Source organism: Notamacropus eugenii, chromosome 2, assembly GCF_028372415.1.
Source record: "Notamacropus eugenii isolate mMacEug1 chromosome 2, mMacEug1.pri_v2, whole genome shotgun sequence".
NCBI lineage: Eukaryota > Metazoa > Chordata > Mammalia > Diprotodontia > Macropodidae > Notamacropus > Notamacropus eugenii.
This window is the reverse complement of record NC_092873.1, coordinates 536,932,560-536,950,557: the sequence shown is the minus strand read 5'-3', so window position 1 is coordinate 536,950,557 and position 17,998 is coordinate 536,932,560. Positions and strand designations below refer to the sequence as shown.

General features: G+C 43.6%; 1 protein-coding gene across 1 annotated transcript in view; it reads right to left on the bottom strand.

Moving 5' to 3' along the window:
- Window positions 1-17,998, bottom strand: part of ACADM (acyl-CoA dehydrogenase medium chain) — a 28,839-nt gene that overhangs the window by 6,119 nt on the left and 4,722 nt on the right. The window contains 8 exon segments of the mRNA XM_072649882.1: window positions 5,477-5,725; window positions 7,321-7,340; window positions 7,343-7,415; window positions 8,765-8,905; window positions 10,855-10,963; window positions 11,455-11,585; window positions 15,665-15,745; window positions 16,664-16,764. Coding sequence (XP_072505983.1) covers window positions 5,477-5,725; window positions 7,321-7,340; window positions 7,343-7,415; window positions 8,765-8,905; window positions 10,855-10,963; window positions 11,455-11,585; window positions 15,665-15,745; window positions 16,664-16,764 — 905 coding nt within the window.

Sequence of the window (17,998 nt, the reverse complement as noted above, 5' to 3'; positions counted from 1 at the left end):
TCTTCAAATGCAGGTCTCCAGAGAATCATAAAAAGGTAAACAGAGGGGAAAAAACAAAAACAAAAACTTGCTACTCAATTAGGGCAAACTGTTTACCTCCCTATAAGGGAAGATGATACCTGTTAATCTTGAGAACTGTGCAGCTATTATGATAAAAGGGATATATGTAGAGGGAACGGGCATAAAGTAAATGACGTCATGTCAAAAATATGATTTAAGTATGAGAAGGGATTGTAATAGGAGGTGTGAAAAGGGGGAAGCAGAAAATGGCAAATTATATCACAGGAAGAAGTACAAAACTATAGTAGAGGGAAGGAGGGGAGGGAGATGAGCATTGTTTGAGAGGTACTCTCATCTGATTTGTTCAAAGGAGGGAACAATAATCTTAAGTAGATAATCCTAACTAGCTCTATAGGTAGTAGGAGGGGAAGGGGGAAGAAAGGGGAGGGTGGCTAAAAGGGAGGAAAGAAGCAATAAGAGTAAAGGGGAGTAAAAGGGAGGGGAGCTAAAAGAAGGAGGGGAAGGCTGCAGGAGGAGGGGGAGAAAAGTGAATACTATTGAGGAGGGGAAGGGAGACGGGAGAGCTAAAAGCACAAATGGAGGGAAAGAGGGTGGAGGGAAATACACAGATTGTAATCATAACTGTGAATGTGAATGGAATGAACTCTCCCATAAAACGGAGACGGACAGCAGAATGGATTAAAAGCCATAATCCAACAATATGCTGCTTACAAGACACATTTGAAACGGGGGGATACACATAGGATAAAGGTCAAAGGATGGAGCAGAATATATTGTGCTTCAGCTCATGTAAGAAAGGCAGGAGTAGCAATCCTAATCTCAGACAAAGCAAAAGCAGAAATAGATCTAATCAAAAGGGATAAGGATGGAAACTATATCCTGCTAAAAGGCACCATAGACAATGAAGCAATATCATTACTAAACATGTATGCTCCAAGTGGTATAGCATCCAGATTCTTAGAGGAGAGGTTGGGGGAGTTGAAGGAAGAAATTGATAGCAAAACTATACTAGTGGGGGACCTCAACCTCCCCCTCTCTGAACTCGATAAATCTAACCTCAAAATAAACAAGAAAGAGGTTAAGGAGGTAAATAAAACTCTGGATAAGGTAGATATGATAGATCTTTGGAGAAAATTAAATGGGAATAGAAAGGAATATACCGTTTTCTCAGCGGTACATGGAACATTTACAAAAATTGACCATGTACTAGGACATAAAAATCTCACAATCCAGTGCAGAAAGGTAGAGATAATCAATGCATCCTTTTGAGATCATAATGCATTAAAAATTACATGTAATAAAAGGCCATGGAAAGAGAAACCAAAAATCAATTGGAAACTAAATAATCTAATTCTAAAGAAGGGTTGGGTTAAAGAAGAAATCATAGAAACAATCAACAATTTCATTCAAGAGAATGACAATAGTGAGACAACATACCAAAACTTATGGGATACTGCAAAAGCAGTTATTAGGGGAAGTTTTATATCTTTGAATGCTTACATAAATAAAATAGAGAAAGAGGAGATCAATGACTTAGGCTTGCAGTTGAAAAAGCTAGAAAAAGAACAAATTGAAAATCCCCAAGTAAATACCAAATTAGAAATACTGAAAACCAAAGGAGAGATTAATAAAATTGAAAGAAAACTATTGAATTAATAAATAAAACCAATAGTTGGTTTTATGAAAAAACTAATAAAATTGATAAACCTTTGGTCAATCTGATTAAAAAAAAGAAAGAAGAAAATCAAATTACTAATATTAAAAATGAAAGGGGTGAACTCACCTCCAATGAGGAGGAAATTAAAATAATTAGAAACTACTTTGCCCAACTTTATGCCCACAAATTCAATAATCTAAACGAGATGGATGAATATTTTAAAAAATACAAATTGCCCAGATTAACAGAAGAGGAAGCTGAATACTTAAACAACCCCATCTCAGAAAAAGAAATTGAACAAGCCATCAATGAACTCCCTAGGAAAAAATCTCCAGGGCCAGATGGATTCACAAGTGAATTCTATCAAACATTTAAAGAACAGTTAATTCCAATACTACATACACTATTTTTGAAAATTGGGGAAGAAGGAGTCCTCCCAAATTCTTTCTATGATACAAATATGGTTTTGATACCCAAACCAGGAAGAGACAAAACAGAGAAAGAAAATTATAGACCAATTTCCCTAATGAATATAGATGCAAAAATTTTAAATAAGATTTTAGCAAAACGAATACAGCATCTTATCACGAGATTAATACATTATGATCAGGTAGGATTCATACCAGGACTACAGGGCTGGTTCAATATTAGGAAAACTATTAGCATTATCGATCACATCAACAACAAAGCTAACAAAAACCACATGATTATCTCAATAGATGCAGAAAAAGCTTTTGACAAAATACAACACCCATTCCTACTAAAAACACTGGAGAACGTAGGAATAAAGGGAACTTTCCATAAAATAATAAGCAGTATCTATCTAAAACCTTCAGCAAGCATTATATGCAATGGGGATAAGCTAGATGCATTCCCAATAAGATCAGGGGTGAAACAAGGTTGTCCATTATCACCACTATTATTCAATATGGTACTAGAAATGTTAGCTGTACCAATTAGACAAGATAAAGATATTCAAGGAATAAGAATAGCCAAAGAAGAAACTAAGTTATCACTCTTTGCAGATGATATGATGATTTACCTAGAGAATCCCAGAGATTCAAGTAAAAAATTACTTGAATTAATAAACAACTTTGGCAAAGTTGCAGGGTACAAAATAAACCCACACAAATCTTCTGCATTCCTATATATTAGCAACAAAGTCCAACAGCAAGAGATAGAAAGAGAAATCCCATTTAAAGCTAGGGTAGACAGTATAAAATACTTAGGAGTCTACCTGCCAAAACAAACCCAGGGACTATATGAACACAATTACAAGACACTTTTTGCACAAATAAAGTCAGATTTAAGTAAGTGGAAAAACATTAGTTGCTCATGGGTAGGCCGTGCTAATATAATAAAAATGACAATTCTACCCAAATTAATATACTTATTTAGTGCCATACCAATTAAACTATCAGACAATTACTTTCTAGAGCTGGATAAAATAATATCAAAATTCATTTGGAAAAACAAAAGGTCCAGAATATCAAAGGGACTAATGAAAAGAAATGCCTGGGAAGGTGGCCTAGCGCTACCAGACCTCAAACTGTACTATAAAGCAGCAATTATCAAAACCACTTGGTATTGGCTAAGAAACAGAGAAGTAGACAAGTGGAATAGACTTGGCACTCAAGATGCAGTAGGCAAGGAATATAGCAACCTTCTGTTTGATAAACCCAAGGACCCCAGCTTCTGGGATAAGAACTCATTGTTTGACAAAAATTGCTGGGAAAACTGGATAACAGTGTGGCGGAAATTAGGCATAGACCCATACCTGACACCGTACACAAGAATAAAGTCCAAATGGGTACATGATTTAGGTATAAAGATTGATACCATGAATAAACTGGAAAAGCAAGGAATAGTGTATTTATCAGATCTTTGGAGAAGGGAAGAATTCTTTACTAAAGGAGAGATAGAAAGCATTATGAAATGCAAAATGGATAATTTTGATTACATTAAACTGAGAAGTTTTTGCACAACCAAACCCAATGCAACCAAAATCCGGAGGGAAGTAGTAAATTGGGAAAGAATTTTTACAGCTAAGCTCGGGGATAAAGGCCTCATTTCTAGAATATATAGAGAACTGACCCAAATGTATAATCATTCAAGTCATTCCCCAATTGATAAATGGTCAAAGGATATGAACAGGCAATTTTCAGAGGAAGAAATTAAAGCTATCTATAATCATATGAAAAAATGCTCTAAATCACTATTGGTTAGAGAGATGCAAATCAAAACAACTCTGAGGTACCACATCACACCTATAAGATTGGCAAACATGACAGAACAAGAAAATGATAAATGCTGGAGAGGATGTGGGAGAGTTGGAACACTAATTCATTGTTGGTGGAGCTGGGAGCGCATCCAACCATTCTGGAGAGCAATTTGGAACTATGCCCAAAGGGCTACAAAAATGTGCATACCCTTTGACCCAGCAATATCGCTACTAGGACTATATCCCCAAGAGATCATAAAAATGGGAAAGGGTCCCACATGTACAAAAATATTTATAGCAGCACTCTATGTAGTTGCCAAAAACTGGAAGTCAAGGGGATGTCCATCAATTGGGGAATGGCTGAATAAATTATGGTATATGAATGTAATGGAGTACTATTGTGCCATAAGAAATGATGAACAAGAAGACTTCAGAGAGGCCTGGAAGGACTTATATGACCTGATGCTGAGTGAAAGGAGCAGAACCAGGAGAACTTTATGCACAGCAACAACCACAGTGTGTGAGAGTTTTTTCTGGTAGACTTAGATTTTTGTAATAACACAAGAACTTCTGAAAAAAAAAAAAATCCCAATGGTGGACCTCAAGGCAAAAAGCCTTCCACACTCAGAGAGAGAAATATGGAAGTCACTCACATAATGTAGCAGATCATGTTTGTGTATGTGTATCTGTTTGTGTATCATGTTCTGATTTGTTATACGGATTCTTTCATTTATCTTAGTCTGACTACATAGCATGACGATAGTGAAAATATACTCAATAGGAAAGTATATGTAGAATCTATACAGAATTGTATGCAGTCGTGGGGAGGGAGGGAGGTAGTGGGGGGTGGGTGGGGAGGGATAAAATCGCAATTGTATGGCAGTGATTGTTAAACATTAAAAAAAATAAAAAAATTAATTAAAAAAAAAAAAAAAAAGAAATGATGAACAAGAAGACTTCAGAGAGGCCTGGAAGGACTTATATGACCTGATGCTGAGTGAAAGGAGCAGAACCAGGAGAACTTTGTGCACAGCAACAACCACAGTGTGTGAGAGTTTTTTCTGGTAGACTTGGATTTTTGCAATAACGCCAAAACTTCTTATAAAAAAAAAAAATCCCAAAGGTGGTTCTCAAGGCAAAATGCCTTCCACACTCAGAGAGAGAAATATGGAAGTCACTCACAAATGTAGCAGATCATGTTTTTGTATGTGTATGTGTTTGTGTATCATGTTCTGATTTGTTATACGATTTCTTTCATTTATTTTAGTCTGACTACATAGCATGACTATAGTGAAAATATACTCAACAGGAAAGTATATGTAGAATCTATACAGAATTGTATGCAGTCGTGGGGAGGGAGGGGGGTAGTGGGGGGTAGGGGGGGCGGATAAAATCTCAATTGTATGGCAGTGATTGTTAAACATTAAAAAATAAAAATAAAATTAAAAAAAAATCTTAGGAAGAGTAATACTTTTAATTAATTTAAAATATGATGTTTAAATTCTTAAACAACATGAAATGTACTTGTCAATTTGGTAGATTTTTACTCTAAAACAATGTTTAATTAAAAAACTTACCTGGAAAATTTTGGCATCTCTCATTAGTTTTTCCACTGGGTATTCACTATTAAATCCATTGCCTCCAAAAATCTGCACAGCGTCACTAGCCACTTGGTTAGCAATGTCACCAGCAAACGCCTTGGCGATGGAAGCGTAGTAGGTATTGCGGCGCCCCAAATCAACTTCCCACGCTGCTCGTTGGTAGGCCAATCTGGCAAGCTCCACCTTCATAGCCATTTCAGCCAGCAGAAAGGATACTGCCTGGTGCTAAGGTTAGTGCGAAGGAAAAAGAACACGAGACATTATTTGTCCAAATAATTCTGAGACAAAACACCAAATGATAAAAATGCTAATTAATACTTTTTTCTGACTACAATCCGCTTTGCATGAATTTGATTTCTGGCAAAATTATAAAACATTTTAAAATGATAAATTTAACTACCACTAGCAATTAAACATTCAAATATACAACTCAGAAAAAAGATTATACATAAATTTACATTTTAAACAATCTTTAAACTGTTAATTTTTTTAAAGGCAATTTATTCTTTTTGTGTCTTGCTTTCTTCTCTCTCCTGCTCCACTGCTGAAGTACCCTCCTAACCAAGTCCTAAGGTCATGAATGTTTGCTGACAGTGGCAAGTTCTGTCTTCTGGAGGGAAGCATTTCCTCAACTTGGAGGCTAAGGCTGGTCACTACGGCTACACCTTTATTTGAGGGCTGTTCTTGTTGCCTGCTTGGTCACTGAGCATCTTGCTTCCTTGGGTTTGCTTCTTTCAACTCTGTCTCACTCCCTTTAAGTCTTGCCCTACTTCTTTGAACCCTACCAGCACCCCCCAATATTCCAATACTTGGCTGAGTCTTTCCCCCACCAACGCAGCTCAACTTGGAGTCCAGTGGCCTGGTCTTTCTTGGAACCCTCTGGTTCCTCCACCCAGCTGAGGGGGCTCTGGGGCAAAGAAGGATGACAACTGATTCGCAAGTGGCCAGACTGCCCCCATGGGGCTCTCTAGAATGGACAGCTTATGGCCATTTGTCTTCCTGCCCCCAGCACCTGCAGCAGGTGTTGGCAACTGATGATCACAACAAACACTTGTTAACATGCAAAGCTGAGCATGAGCAGACACAGTCACACTCTTTGTGTTAATCCTGCTGCCCATGCTGCTGTATAGAATATTATGGGTTATAGATTTTAAATGCAAATCATGTCAGAGTTCAGTTTTATTGTGAATAAATCTGCCTTCCTCAAACTGCAGGTGAGACTTGAGAGAAAGAGATGTCCATTTTTCTTTGTTTAAAGAAAGTATGGTCACCTTGGCTCTTCAGATAGAGTATCAGTCACATCTATCAGAATTCAGCAGGTGATTTAGATAATGTTCAACAGTTACACTGACTTTTCTAGGATTAGCTCTAGCATGAAAATGTCAGACCCATTTCCTCAGTAACTTGTAACCTGTCTAGAAAAAGAATCATATACAAATAAACAGGTACAAGGAATTTAAAAGGAAAACAATTTCAATATAAGGCATCTCATCTTTTTACAACTCCTCAGCGCATTCATGTATCAGGGGAAATCCTGAGCCTCGGAACAGCCTTTTGCTTCCTGAGAACAGCTCCCTGGGGGTCTGTCTGATCAGTCTGGCATACGACCCAGATGACCTCTGACTGATCCATGGTCAAAGGTCTCTTTGAGAGCTTTTGGCACCACTAAAAACAAATCTTCCTGAGCAGCTGGGGGACATGTTGAGATGATCTCAAGGAGGTAGAGTGGGGCTCTGCCCCATCTGTAGGACTCCAAGACAAATCCCTCAGTCTCTTTTCTCCTCCAAAGAAGTGGACATTTCATCACTTTGTGGTAGTACCTCCACAAGGTATCTTCCAAGGTCTTCCTCTCCAAAGCATACTTGGTAGCTTCGTCCAAAGCTCTCTGTGCAAGCCCGACAGCACCAGCAGCGACCTGAGGGTGTGGGAGAACACCAAAGAAAGGTGTTATTTTAAAAACTGCTCAATACCCTTTGATCCAGCAATAAATACCACTCCTAGGTCTGTATCCCAAAGAGATAAAAAAAAAAAAAGGAAAAGAACCTACATGTGCAAAAATATTTACAGCAGCCCCTTTCATGATGGCAAAATATCAGAATGGGAGGGAATGCCCATCAGTTGGGGAATGGCTGAACAAGCGGTGGTAAATAAATATGATGGAACACTACTGTGCAATTAGAAACGAAGAGCAGGCAGATTTCAGAACAACCTGGAGAGACCTGTACAAACGGATGCAAAGTGAAATGAACAGAACCAGGAAGACACTGTACACACTATCACCATCACCTTTGTGTGATGGTCAGATCCAGGACAAGTACAAAGGACTCATGATGGAAAACGCTATCCACATCCAGAGAGAACTACAAAATCTGAACATAGGTCACTTACTTCAATTTTGGTAGTTTTTACCCCTTTTGATCTGTTTCTTTTTTCATGACTATGACTAATATGGAAATATGTTTTACATAATTGCACATATATAACCTACATCAAAGTGCCCACCATTTTAGGAAAAGGGGAGGGAAGGGATGAAGGGAGAAAATTTGGAACTCAAAATCTTGTAACAATGAATGCTAAAAACTATCTTGATATGTAATTGGGGAAAAAATACTATTTAAAAAAGAAAATTAAAAAGCTGCTCCTTAAGTGACCTCAAATAAACAAGAAGATACACCAGGTTTAACCAGTGGAGGATCGCAGGCATTTTGTGGCACAGGCTCAATAAGATGGGGAGAGAATGGTTTGAGGGTGCCTGCCCCCACCAACCTTCTTCCTTCCCATGTGAAGATGGAGATTCCTGTTTGCAGGAGACTGCTCCCTGGGCCTCTCCATTGTCTAGGGTGGGGACCATGGGGGATTTCAGAAGGTGAAGAAGGACAAAAGTCAGTCCCTCCAGTAGTGTTATTGACTCATTTCAGAAAGCAGACCTCAAGAAAAAAACTCCTCCTTCCTAATGAAAAACAGAGGAGAAGGCTTCAGGGAGCAGGCAGCCAAGCAGGGCCTGTGAATGACCAAGAGGAGAAGGACTCCATCCTTGGGACCAGACCTCCCAGAGATTCTCCTCACTGCTGCCTCTCCTCATACCTATCACCACTCTTTAGGAATCAGCAGAGCTGAGCAATATTTAGGGAAATGATAAGAATGAGGAAGGCTGGGATGAAGCCAAGGCCAACAGAACACATCTGAGAAGCTAAAGAAGCACAAGCACGCAGCCCCACAAGCACAGGGTGGTACAACAGGACTCCGAGCCGCAGGGTCCCTTACCGGAGGTCTGGTTTTATCAAAAGCACCCATTGCAATTTTGAAGCCGGACCCTTCCCCAATGAGGACGTTCTCTTTGGGCACGACCACGTCTTCAAAGACAATCCCTCTGGTGTCAGAGCAGCGCTGGCCCATGTTCATCTCCTGAAAAGGACATTGACAACCAAAGACATTTACTAAAGAATGGTTTTGAAACTATAGTTTCTTTCCCATATAGTGCCAATTTTCTTAATGGAGAAAGCTCTAGGAAAAGAACTCTGGGTTAATCATTTAATGCTTGTTCCAAAATAGATAGACTGTTGCTAAGTAGATTTCTGAGCAACAAAAAGTATCCTGGAGGAGAGGGATTGGGAACATCTCAAACAATGGAGCCAGCGGGAAGTCATACCTGGGCTACCAATGACAAGAGGACAAGAGACATGACTCCGGAGGGCAGTCTGCAGGACACACAGCCCTTGGCTTCTGAGGGGGCCTTCCTCTCTGGCTCCTCCAGCATTGGGCACTGGCCATTGCCTGAGCCTCCAGCTTGGAGAATCCCCAGCTTCTCTGAAGACTGGCTCCTGCCACCTCATCCCTCAAGCCTTTCCTGATCCCTCAACCAGCTGGAGTCATCTCCTCTGGTCTTCTATCATGCCTATCCTCACTTCCATATGTTGTCTCCTCCATCAGAATGGATGCTGTTGGGGCCAGGGCAGGGACTCTTTGCCTTTTCTCTTTCTCCCCAGTGCTATTTAGGGGCTGCTACAATGTAAGCCCTTAATGCTTGGTGAGCGATGATTGACCTTGTCAGCCCATATCTAGAAAACTGTGTCCAGCTATGGTAACAGTTCTTTGGGTGGACAGCAACTACACATGCCAAAAGCCTGAGGGAGGGGACAAGATTAGGAGTGCTGGAGATCAGTTTTCAAGATGCCACTTTGCAAACTGGGGCCTGCCTCCTCACCTATAAATTCCTTGTCCAGAACTCAGTGGTATTCTTGGTGAAAAAGAGAGCCCTGCCAGGTTTTCATGGTCAATTTTCAATGGCAAATTCCATCTTTAGAATCACACTACTGATTGGGTTTAGGAAATACACAAACCCTTTGGGTCCACAGCCTGAATTCTTCTCCATCAAGCTGTCTCCCATGCTTACATATAACTGCTAGAGAATACTGCTCAATAATCCTCTGATTAGAAATATGGAACAAGGCATAACCCAGGGAGATGTGTGTTCCCCAAAGGCATTCCTTACTGATGCTGCCAGGCTTCTGTTTGCAGATGACATTCTGCTGCTGGCTGCATCGAGTCCCCCATCCATACATTTTCAGAAGACTGGGCTTTCAAGCATCAGAGCAAGGGGGAGGAGGAAGCTGAACAGGGTCCCTCTTAGAGTTAGTCCATCAATGCAGAATTAGCACAGAGAGAAATATGAAGGAGCTAGGCCCAGAACCAAAAACCAAGGACAGAATGGATTGGATCATGTTGAGAACCTAACAGTGCTTTGTTGGTCCGAAGCTGCACCATGGACAAAAGCTTCTCTATTGAGATGCCCCAATTCTATTAACAATGACTGAGAATTAGGCACCATACAGACTCAGAAAACTCCAATTGTAGGTGACCGTGGTGAGTGAGAGGCTGAAAGACCACCCACCAAGGACTTGTGCTTGGAGAGAGAGAAGAAGCACTTCAGATAGCTAGAGGAAGGGAAATGGCTGGACACAGCAAATTTTGCACTAACGAACAAACAAGGAGAGGGCCTCCAGTGCCCTTGGTAGATGCTCCAAGGAAGATTAATGGGAAGACACAGGTAAGGACTGCATAGGATAAGAAGGCCTGACTAGGCCACCATCTGTGCCCATGCTTAGGAGAAATCACAGATTTATCCAAGTAAGTGCTGAGGAACTAGAATGTGCTCTAGGGGGTTCAACTACCATGTATGGGGGCTGGAGACCATGCTTCAGGAAGATGGGCTGAAGGAACTGAGCCTGTGTACTGACACAAAACTTCTCTTCATTTCAATGTAAGACAGCCCATGACAGTGAAATGCCTTATTTATTCGGAATTAAAAATAAAACATTTGTGCTATTAACTGTAGACAGACATCTATGTTTTACCTTTCTTCCAATCTGGATTCCTGGGGTGTCTGCCTCGACAATAAATCCGGTAAAGGCTTTACTAGCAGGGGCCTTGGGATTAGGGTCAGTCCGAGCCAAAAGAAAATACCTACAAGAAAGGTAGGACTCATCAGCTGGGGCAGCCTCAGGGGGAAGGCAAAATCTCTGCTATTCCAGCCAGGCTGACTTGAGCATGGCTGAGGAGGCCCTTGCCCAGAGTGGGACACTGGATGTCATCTTGTGGGATTCATGCTTCAAGTAGCTTTGTGAGTGTGTGTCTGTGTGTGTGAGTATGTATGTGTGTGTACAGGTGTGTGTGTGTGAGTGTGCACAAGAGTGAACATGTTTTCCCAATACAATGTGAGAGCCTAGAACCTAACATGCATCTAATAAATGCTTGATGATCGTGTAAGTATCTTTTCACAGCAACAAAACCCAAATCCCTTTGGCTTCTTTGCCTTGGGATGGTCCGTTTGTCAAAGCCACAGGGATGGAGTGGGTCGCCTTTCTTGCGCTATGAACTTGTGACTAGGTTAAAGATTGTTGAGGGACAGAAGAGACAGAGGTCTGAAGGTGAGGCAGAGGTTTCCATGCACCCACCAGTTGGCTTTTCCTCCGTTGGTTATCCACATCTTTTGGCCATTAATAACATACTCATTGCCTTTCTTCTCTGCTCTGGTCTGTAAACCAGCCACATCAGAGCCTGCTCCGGGTTCTGTTACACAGTAAGCCTTGAAAACAAACACATTGAAGTCAGGACACATTAACTGTGAAACAAAACAGTTGGGAATCCTACAACAACTGCTACATAAGGAAACATACCCTGCCCTTCTAAATCAACATCTTAGATGGGTCTAAAAAACTCTAATTGTTGAAATCAATGGCAAATGTTCTAAGAAACTCCTTAATTAAAGCTATCTAAGCTAACAGGAAGCCACTTAAAACCTAAGAGTTGGTGGGCATTCCCTGGATAAACAGGTCTCATGTGGCCAGCCCTTACAGGGAACAGTGTGGAAGCCTGGGAGAAAACATGAAATTTTCTCTCTTCTGTTTAGGGGATGTTCATTTCTGGGCCCACCTGTCTCTAAGGTGGACTCTCTCAAGGGTGTACTCGTCTTGCTAAGATGCTGCTGTCAGTGGGGATGGCAGCACCATGAAGACTACTCCCAGCACCTCCTTATCTGGCATTCATTGGCAGCTATATCCATCTCCACCAATGGGGCCCATAGAGGAGGATGAGGAAAGAAGAGGAGGGGGCCAGAGACAAAGCCTTGGTGGGGACAGGATGGCACCAAGGAGAGGCAGAGAGACCTCTCCTTCATCAACGTGGAAATGTAGTGTCTAAGCTAAGGAAGGGCACTCAAGTTCAGAGATGCTGATTCTCAGGCTCCGGTAACTATCACCATATGCAGGTGCTCAGCCCTATCCACTATCCTGTCCTGCCTTTCCCAGCCCATGTTGTCTGCCCTCCCCTTTGGCATTCCTGACAACAAAGTGCAGAGTCATAGCCTTTGAGAGTGGGAAGGGATCTCAGTGGATGCTACTCCAAAAGCTACGGTTACTTTCCTTGTGGTCTTTATGCAAACATTCCCAGGCACAAGGTGAGAGGGCCAGGTTCCCCATGATATGATGTTTACTGTTGCTTTGGGTTCATGGTTTTTAAAAATGAATGAGGACATCTGCCCCTCTTCCTCTGGACCCCCTCCCACTTCCCCTATTCTTTCAACCATTCCTGGGGGCAACAATTCATCCATCACATCTGTCACTTTTTTCAGTAACAGAGAATGTAGTGTAAGTGGACCAGCTAACTTCAGTTCATGAAGGAAAAGTTGGGTTCTCTCCTACTGCCTTACCTGTCTTGGGTATAAATTCCCTGCTCATCATTTCTGTTTGAGCATCTCTACTGAATAGGCCATTCTCTTTGGAGGAGAAAACAAGCAAAGCAGCAGAGAGTCCCTGCCTCTCCCTTGGCTTGAGCTATCATCACCTCGTTCACCCCAGATGGAGGCCTCTCCTCCCAGTTTAGCTTCCCATGCCTCTTTCTGTGAGATTTTCACAGCCTCCTCTCCACTCCTATTTCAGAGGCCTGTACCACTCCCCTATTTGTCCCTTGTTCCCTGGTCTTTTTTCCATCTTCTGGAAGTCTCCTTTTAAAATGAGTCAGTTGGGAAGTTCCCTGTGCTCTGGTCTTTTCCAATCTGGAACCATACAAAAAAGATTCATATCACTGCTCATTAGGTAGAGAAATTTAAAGCAGTTCAGAGATTCTACCTCACACATAGCAAAGATGACAAATGTTTGAGGAGGTGTGGGAAAACAGACATGGTGGGGCATTGCTGGTGGCTCTGTGAATGGGTGCAACCATTCTGCAAAAGGCAATCTGGAATTCCACACAACTCAGCATGTGCCCTTCTTTGTCTGAGCTACCTTACTGCTGGGCTTCCACCCACAGGGATCAAAGAAGAGGAAAAGAGGCTTTCTGAACAAAAATACTGAAAGCGGCTCATTGTGTGGAGCCAAAAGCTCAAAAACTAAAGGCTGGAAGAAGCTGGGGTGGATGAAGATGGTGGGAGAAATAAGGAAACAGAGCATTTCACAAGATACAGCAAGACTTCTATAAACTCACAGACCGAGTTAAGAGAAACGTTCTCTCCGAGGTCACCGGTAAAGCACACAGTGAGCAGCACAGGGCCAGGCATACCATAGCTGCCTAACGCTTCCCTGCTCCCTTCTCCTTCCCCTCAGAAGGATTCCACTGATCTGGCCTGAGCTGTTTAGCCTCTGGGGCACCTGGCTTGTGCCCACGCTCTTCTCTAGGCTTCTGGGATCCCTTTCTTGGTTCTCCTGCTCACTCTACCTTGTCTCCGTGATGGTGCCATCCTATGCTCACCAAGGCTTTTTCTCTGCCCTTCTCTTCTTTCCTCACCCTCCTCTATGGGTCCGATGACCCTATCCATGCCCATTTCCCATGTCTCCACATAAAGCTATCCCACATCTCTCCTTTGAACTCCAGGCCTGACTTCCACCATTGGCTAGGAAGGTTTCCCTAAATAGCCCTGCACAGTTTGGGGAGATGAGGTAGCAGCAGGAGGTTGCTTCAAGTCCCTGAAAGGACCCCCCAAGGCCCAGGGGCCTTCAAATGGGCTCTGACTTCCTCAGCTGAACAATTTCCAGCTTCTGGCTCCTCATCCAAGGCCCAGAACATGAAACACCACCCCCCCTCCACCCCACCAAGAGATTACTAGACAGTTATAGGCTTCCCCTCCCAACCCCAATAAGGGCATTTTCCTTTCATAAAGCCATATTCTCATCTAGAATAGAAATTGTTGAGACTTATGTATCTATCTGCTGCAGACCAGGATGATCTGGAACAGGAATGAAGGGTTGCTTCCCAAAGCCCCCATCATTCATGATGCCCTCAGGGGTTCCCGTTTATACCTCCCTCCCCATTTGACAGGATTTGCATTTTGGAATATTGGAGCAGGCCCTGGACACTGGGGAACTGCACATTGTCCAGAGGAGGCAGACAGGACAGGGAAGCCCTAGAGTTAGTGGGGAACTGTCATGTATGTGCAGAAGGCCCTGGATGTAAGCGATGGAAACAGCGTAAGCCCTCCCCCTCTCCCATCCCTCTTGAAGGCGGAATGGGTAGGGGGGGGACAGACCCTTAGGGGCATAGGGATGGCCTTATAGCCACCTAGGTCCTTTAAGCCCCCAGCTTCTGTGACATGCCATTATTAAGCTGCTGCACTCCAGGGCATTCTTATCGCTATTCAGGAAATTGAATTCAACAAACATTCATAAAAGACTTGTCAAACAGGCCATGGACCCACAAAGACAGAGCTGTGTGGGCTTTCGAGGAGCTGACCTCGCCTATGGAAGTAGACATGAGAACTATGTACAAGGGTGCCAAGGATTGTAGAGGGGAAGGCTGAATGCCTCGGTGAACCTTTAGGAAAGTTACCTGGGGGACCATCTGCATCTGGGGGTTTTGGGGGGCCGGGCTCAGCAAAGAAGCCTGGAGAGGGCCCTGGGAGGGTATCAGAAGTGGTGTTTGCCAGACTACCCCAGCTCACCATCACAGGGAGAGAGAGGTGTGTAGGTGTTATGTGTGCGTGTGTGTATCCGCTCTGGGGGAAGGGGGTTAATGCAGGTCTCCCTAATCCCACTAATATTCTGGCTCACAACAGCTTTAAGGACATTTAAGCAGGAGTGCCTCAGTGGAGAGAAATGCCCTGGGGCCATGAAGACCTGGGTTCAAGTCCTGACTCTGGAGAGGTCACTGGACCCCTCTGGGTAATTCTCTCAGCCTCAGTTCATCAGTTGTTCTACTGCTAAAGAAGGATGGGAATGAGCACCTTGAAAGATCTCCCCAGGCCAGGGGCCAAACCCTACTTCTCACACTTCTTAGTGGTGGTCCAGAGATGGGATGGAGACTAGAGGTCTAAGGCCCTGCTCAGCTTCATGGTCAGTATAATGTCACCAAGTTCACAATTTTTCAATGAATGGATAGCTTTCCATGTCTGATTTTAATATTAATCCCTTATAATTCCAAATTCCCACTCCACACAAAGACACAAATTAGCTCCGAGCATGCCTATGAGGCTAGGAGCCTGAAGTGACTATGTCCCACCTGGGACGAGGAAGCCCTGAAATGTGCATGTGGGTGAAGTGGGTGCCAAGGAGTACAGCGTCCCGTGTAGAGAGCTCCCTTTGAGGTCACACCACAATTCCAGGGATGAGAGCCCTTTAGAAGGTGCACACTAACGGACCCTGGCAGAGCCAACACTCCCAGGCAGCAACTACTCACACACATAATTGGCTGCTCCGTCATCCGCCCCAGGTACTTCTTTTGCTGCTGCTCATTTCCCGCAATGATGACAGGCATTTGCTATGGAAGAAAAGGGTGGTTTTAAAGAAGGACCACACTCTGTCAGATATGGAACACAGAGAGGATGCTTTGAGCCCAAATCACAAGAAGCTGTCACTGGCTGCATCCCTAGATTCAGAACCACCATATGATGTTCATCACTGGATCATTTTTAAGGGGATCTGACACCACGGCTAATAATCCCTGTTCAAACACGGAGAAAACCACTCTAACGCACTTGGGCAATTTGAGAAAGGCTCAAACGTGCGGCCAGATGGTCAGCAAGCTCTTGGTACCATGTCCTGCACTGGGGCTGGCGACAATGAGATGTGCATCGCTGGACTCTCCAGGTCGGAACTTCATAAAAATGGCCAAAGTCACAGCAAAGCCACCCCTCCCCCCAATGAGGCTGCCTCTTCTTGTGGAGAGGGGACTGGGCAGCAAAGTGAGGGCACACACTGACCAGGCCACACTGGACGGAGACAGATCCAAACTAAGACACCCCTGGCAGGGCAGCATACCCCAAAAGGTGTTCAGACAGGAGCAGCATTGACCTGGCCACCAGGGAAATACCAGAATCCACACAGAAGCAGGTTAATCTTCAGCCATAAATATTACAAGTTAAGTTCAAGCCTGCGTATGACGCTAGACTATTTTAAGTAATGGCATACAATTAAAAAACCCCACTGGATCATAAGAGATTAAGGGGGTGTAAACTTTCAGCAGGCCAAGCTCTATTAGAAACTATAATACAGATCAGAGTGGAATTTATAATCCCTTGGGTCTAAAAATATCTTTTTTCCATAGATACTTCTCTAGTTCCCCAATTCACCCCAAACTATCTGGCATAATGTCAAGAGCTTCCTCTGACACTGAGGCAAGCTCTTCCTCTCCCACCCCCCCCCATCATGTGACTGAGCCACAACAAGGCTAACTTACTCCCAAAGAATTTCCTTCAATGGCAGTCTGAACACCCGTGCATCCATACGCCAACTCTTCAGTAATGAGGCAAGCATCAAAAATCCCAAGGCCAAGGCCACCTGGTAACATTGGAAATATAAATATAGCACAATCCCACCGGCTGCATCTCTGGTAACAGGGGTTCAGACCAGAGTAATTACTTCCAGTGAAGACATATTCGCAGAATCAGTTTTCAAAACAGGTGGGGCCCTGGTAGTGCCCAGGGTAGAAGTAGTACAAAGGTCACCCTGGGCCCTACCCCACGTACTGGAGCCAAGCCAGTCCTGGCCACCTACAGAGTTAAGGCCATGAGGTAAGGTTCAAGACCAACACTGAGCAGCTTTTCCAGGGGACATATGCCTCAGAGACAGGGCTCTGTGAGGCCTGCCAACCCCTGGGCTGGTGACCATGACTCAGACCCAGAGGAGAATCCCAGAACTGAACAGGCAGCCTCTTACCTGCAACAAGCTTCTTCAACTTTAAATGGGATCACAGAAGCAGAGTCTCCAAGGTTCTCAGAAAGCCTTACAGGGCCCTGGGAATGCCAGTCAGCAGAGGCCCAATGTGACTCTCCGGGCACAGACCACACACTCCTGGGCCTTCTGTCCTCTGGGCTAATTTTTTTCTTTTGTGTTTGTTGAATAATCCAGCTATTTGCCTGGGTGTTGCCTGGTTTTTTTAGACTGGCAGGGATGCAGGGCATACCCACAAGACCACAAGATGGAGGCTGTTGGGCCTGCCTGGGGCCCATCTGGGACACTCTACAGCTGTATTTGGTCCCAAGGAGATGTGGTGAGGACCAAAGGGCCCAAGGACAAGCCATTTCTTATGGCCAAGTGCTCTATCCATGCTGCACTTCCAGGGGCTGGCCTCTTGCCCCATGGAAGAGCTCAGCAAAGGCAGGGCCAGATACAAGGCTTCCAGTCCTCAGTCTGAAAGGCCAGGCTGCCTCTATGGCAGAGGAACTTGGAAGCATGGGATCACCTGCTGGGCAAACTGTATTCCTATAGATGAAAACTCAGTCCCAGATCACAACTAGTAATTACAACTAGTAAGAAGTAACACGGCCTTAATGCCCAATACAAAATACATCCAATAAAAATAAAAATACTGCGCATTTCATGTAGAGGGACTATAACTAGGGAATTTGACATACTCTAGCCTAGCCATGACATTGAAAATAATGAACAGAACTTAAAAATGAAACTTGGATTAAGTCCCATTCAGTATCTGTCTCACCCTGGACACCTCAATTATGTGTCCTTGTATCCAGGAGAGAGGAAGCAGGCTCTCCATCATGCCTGGGCAATTCCC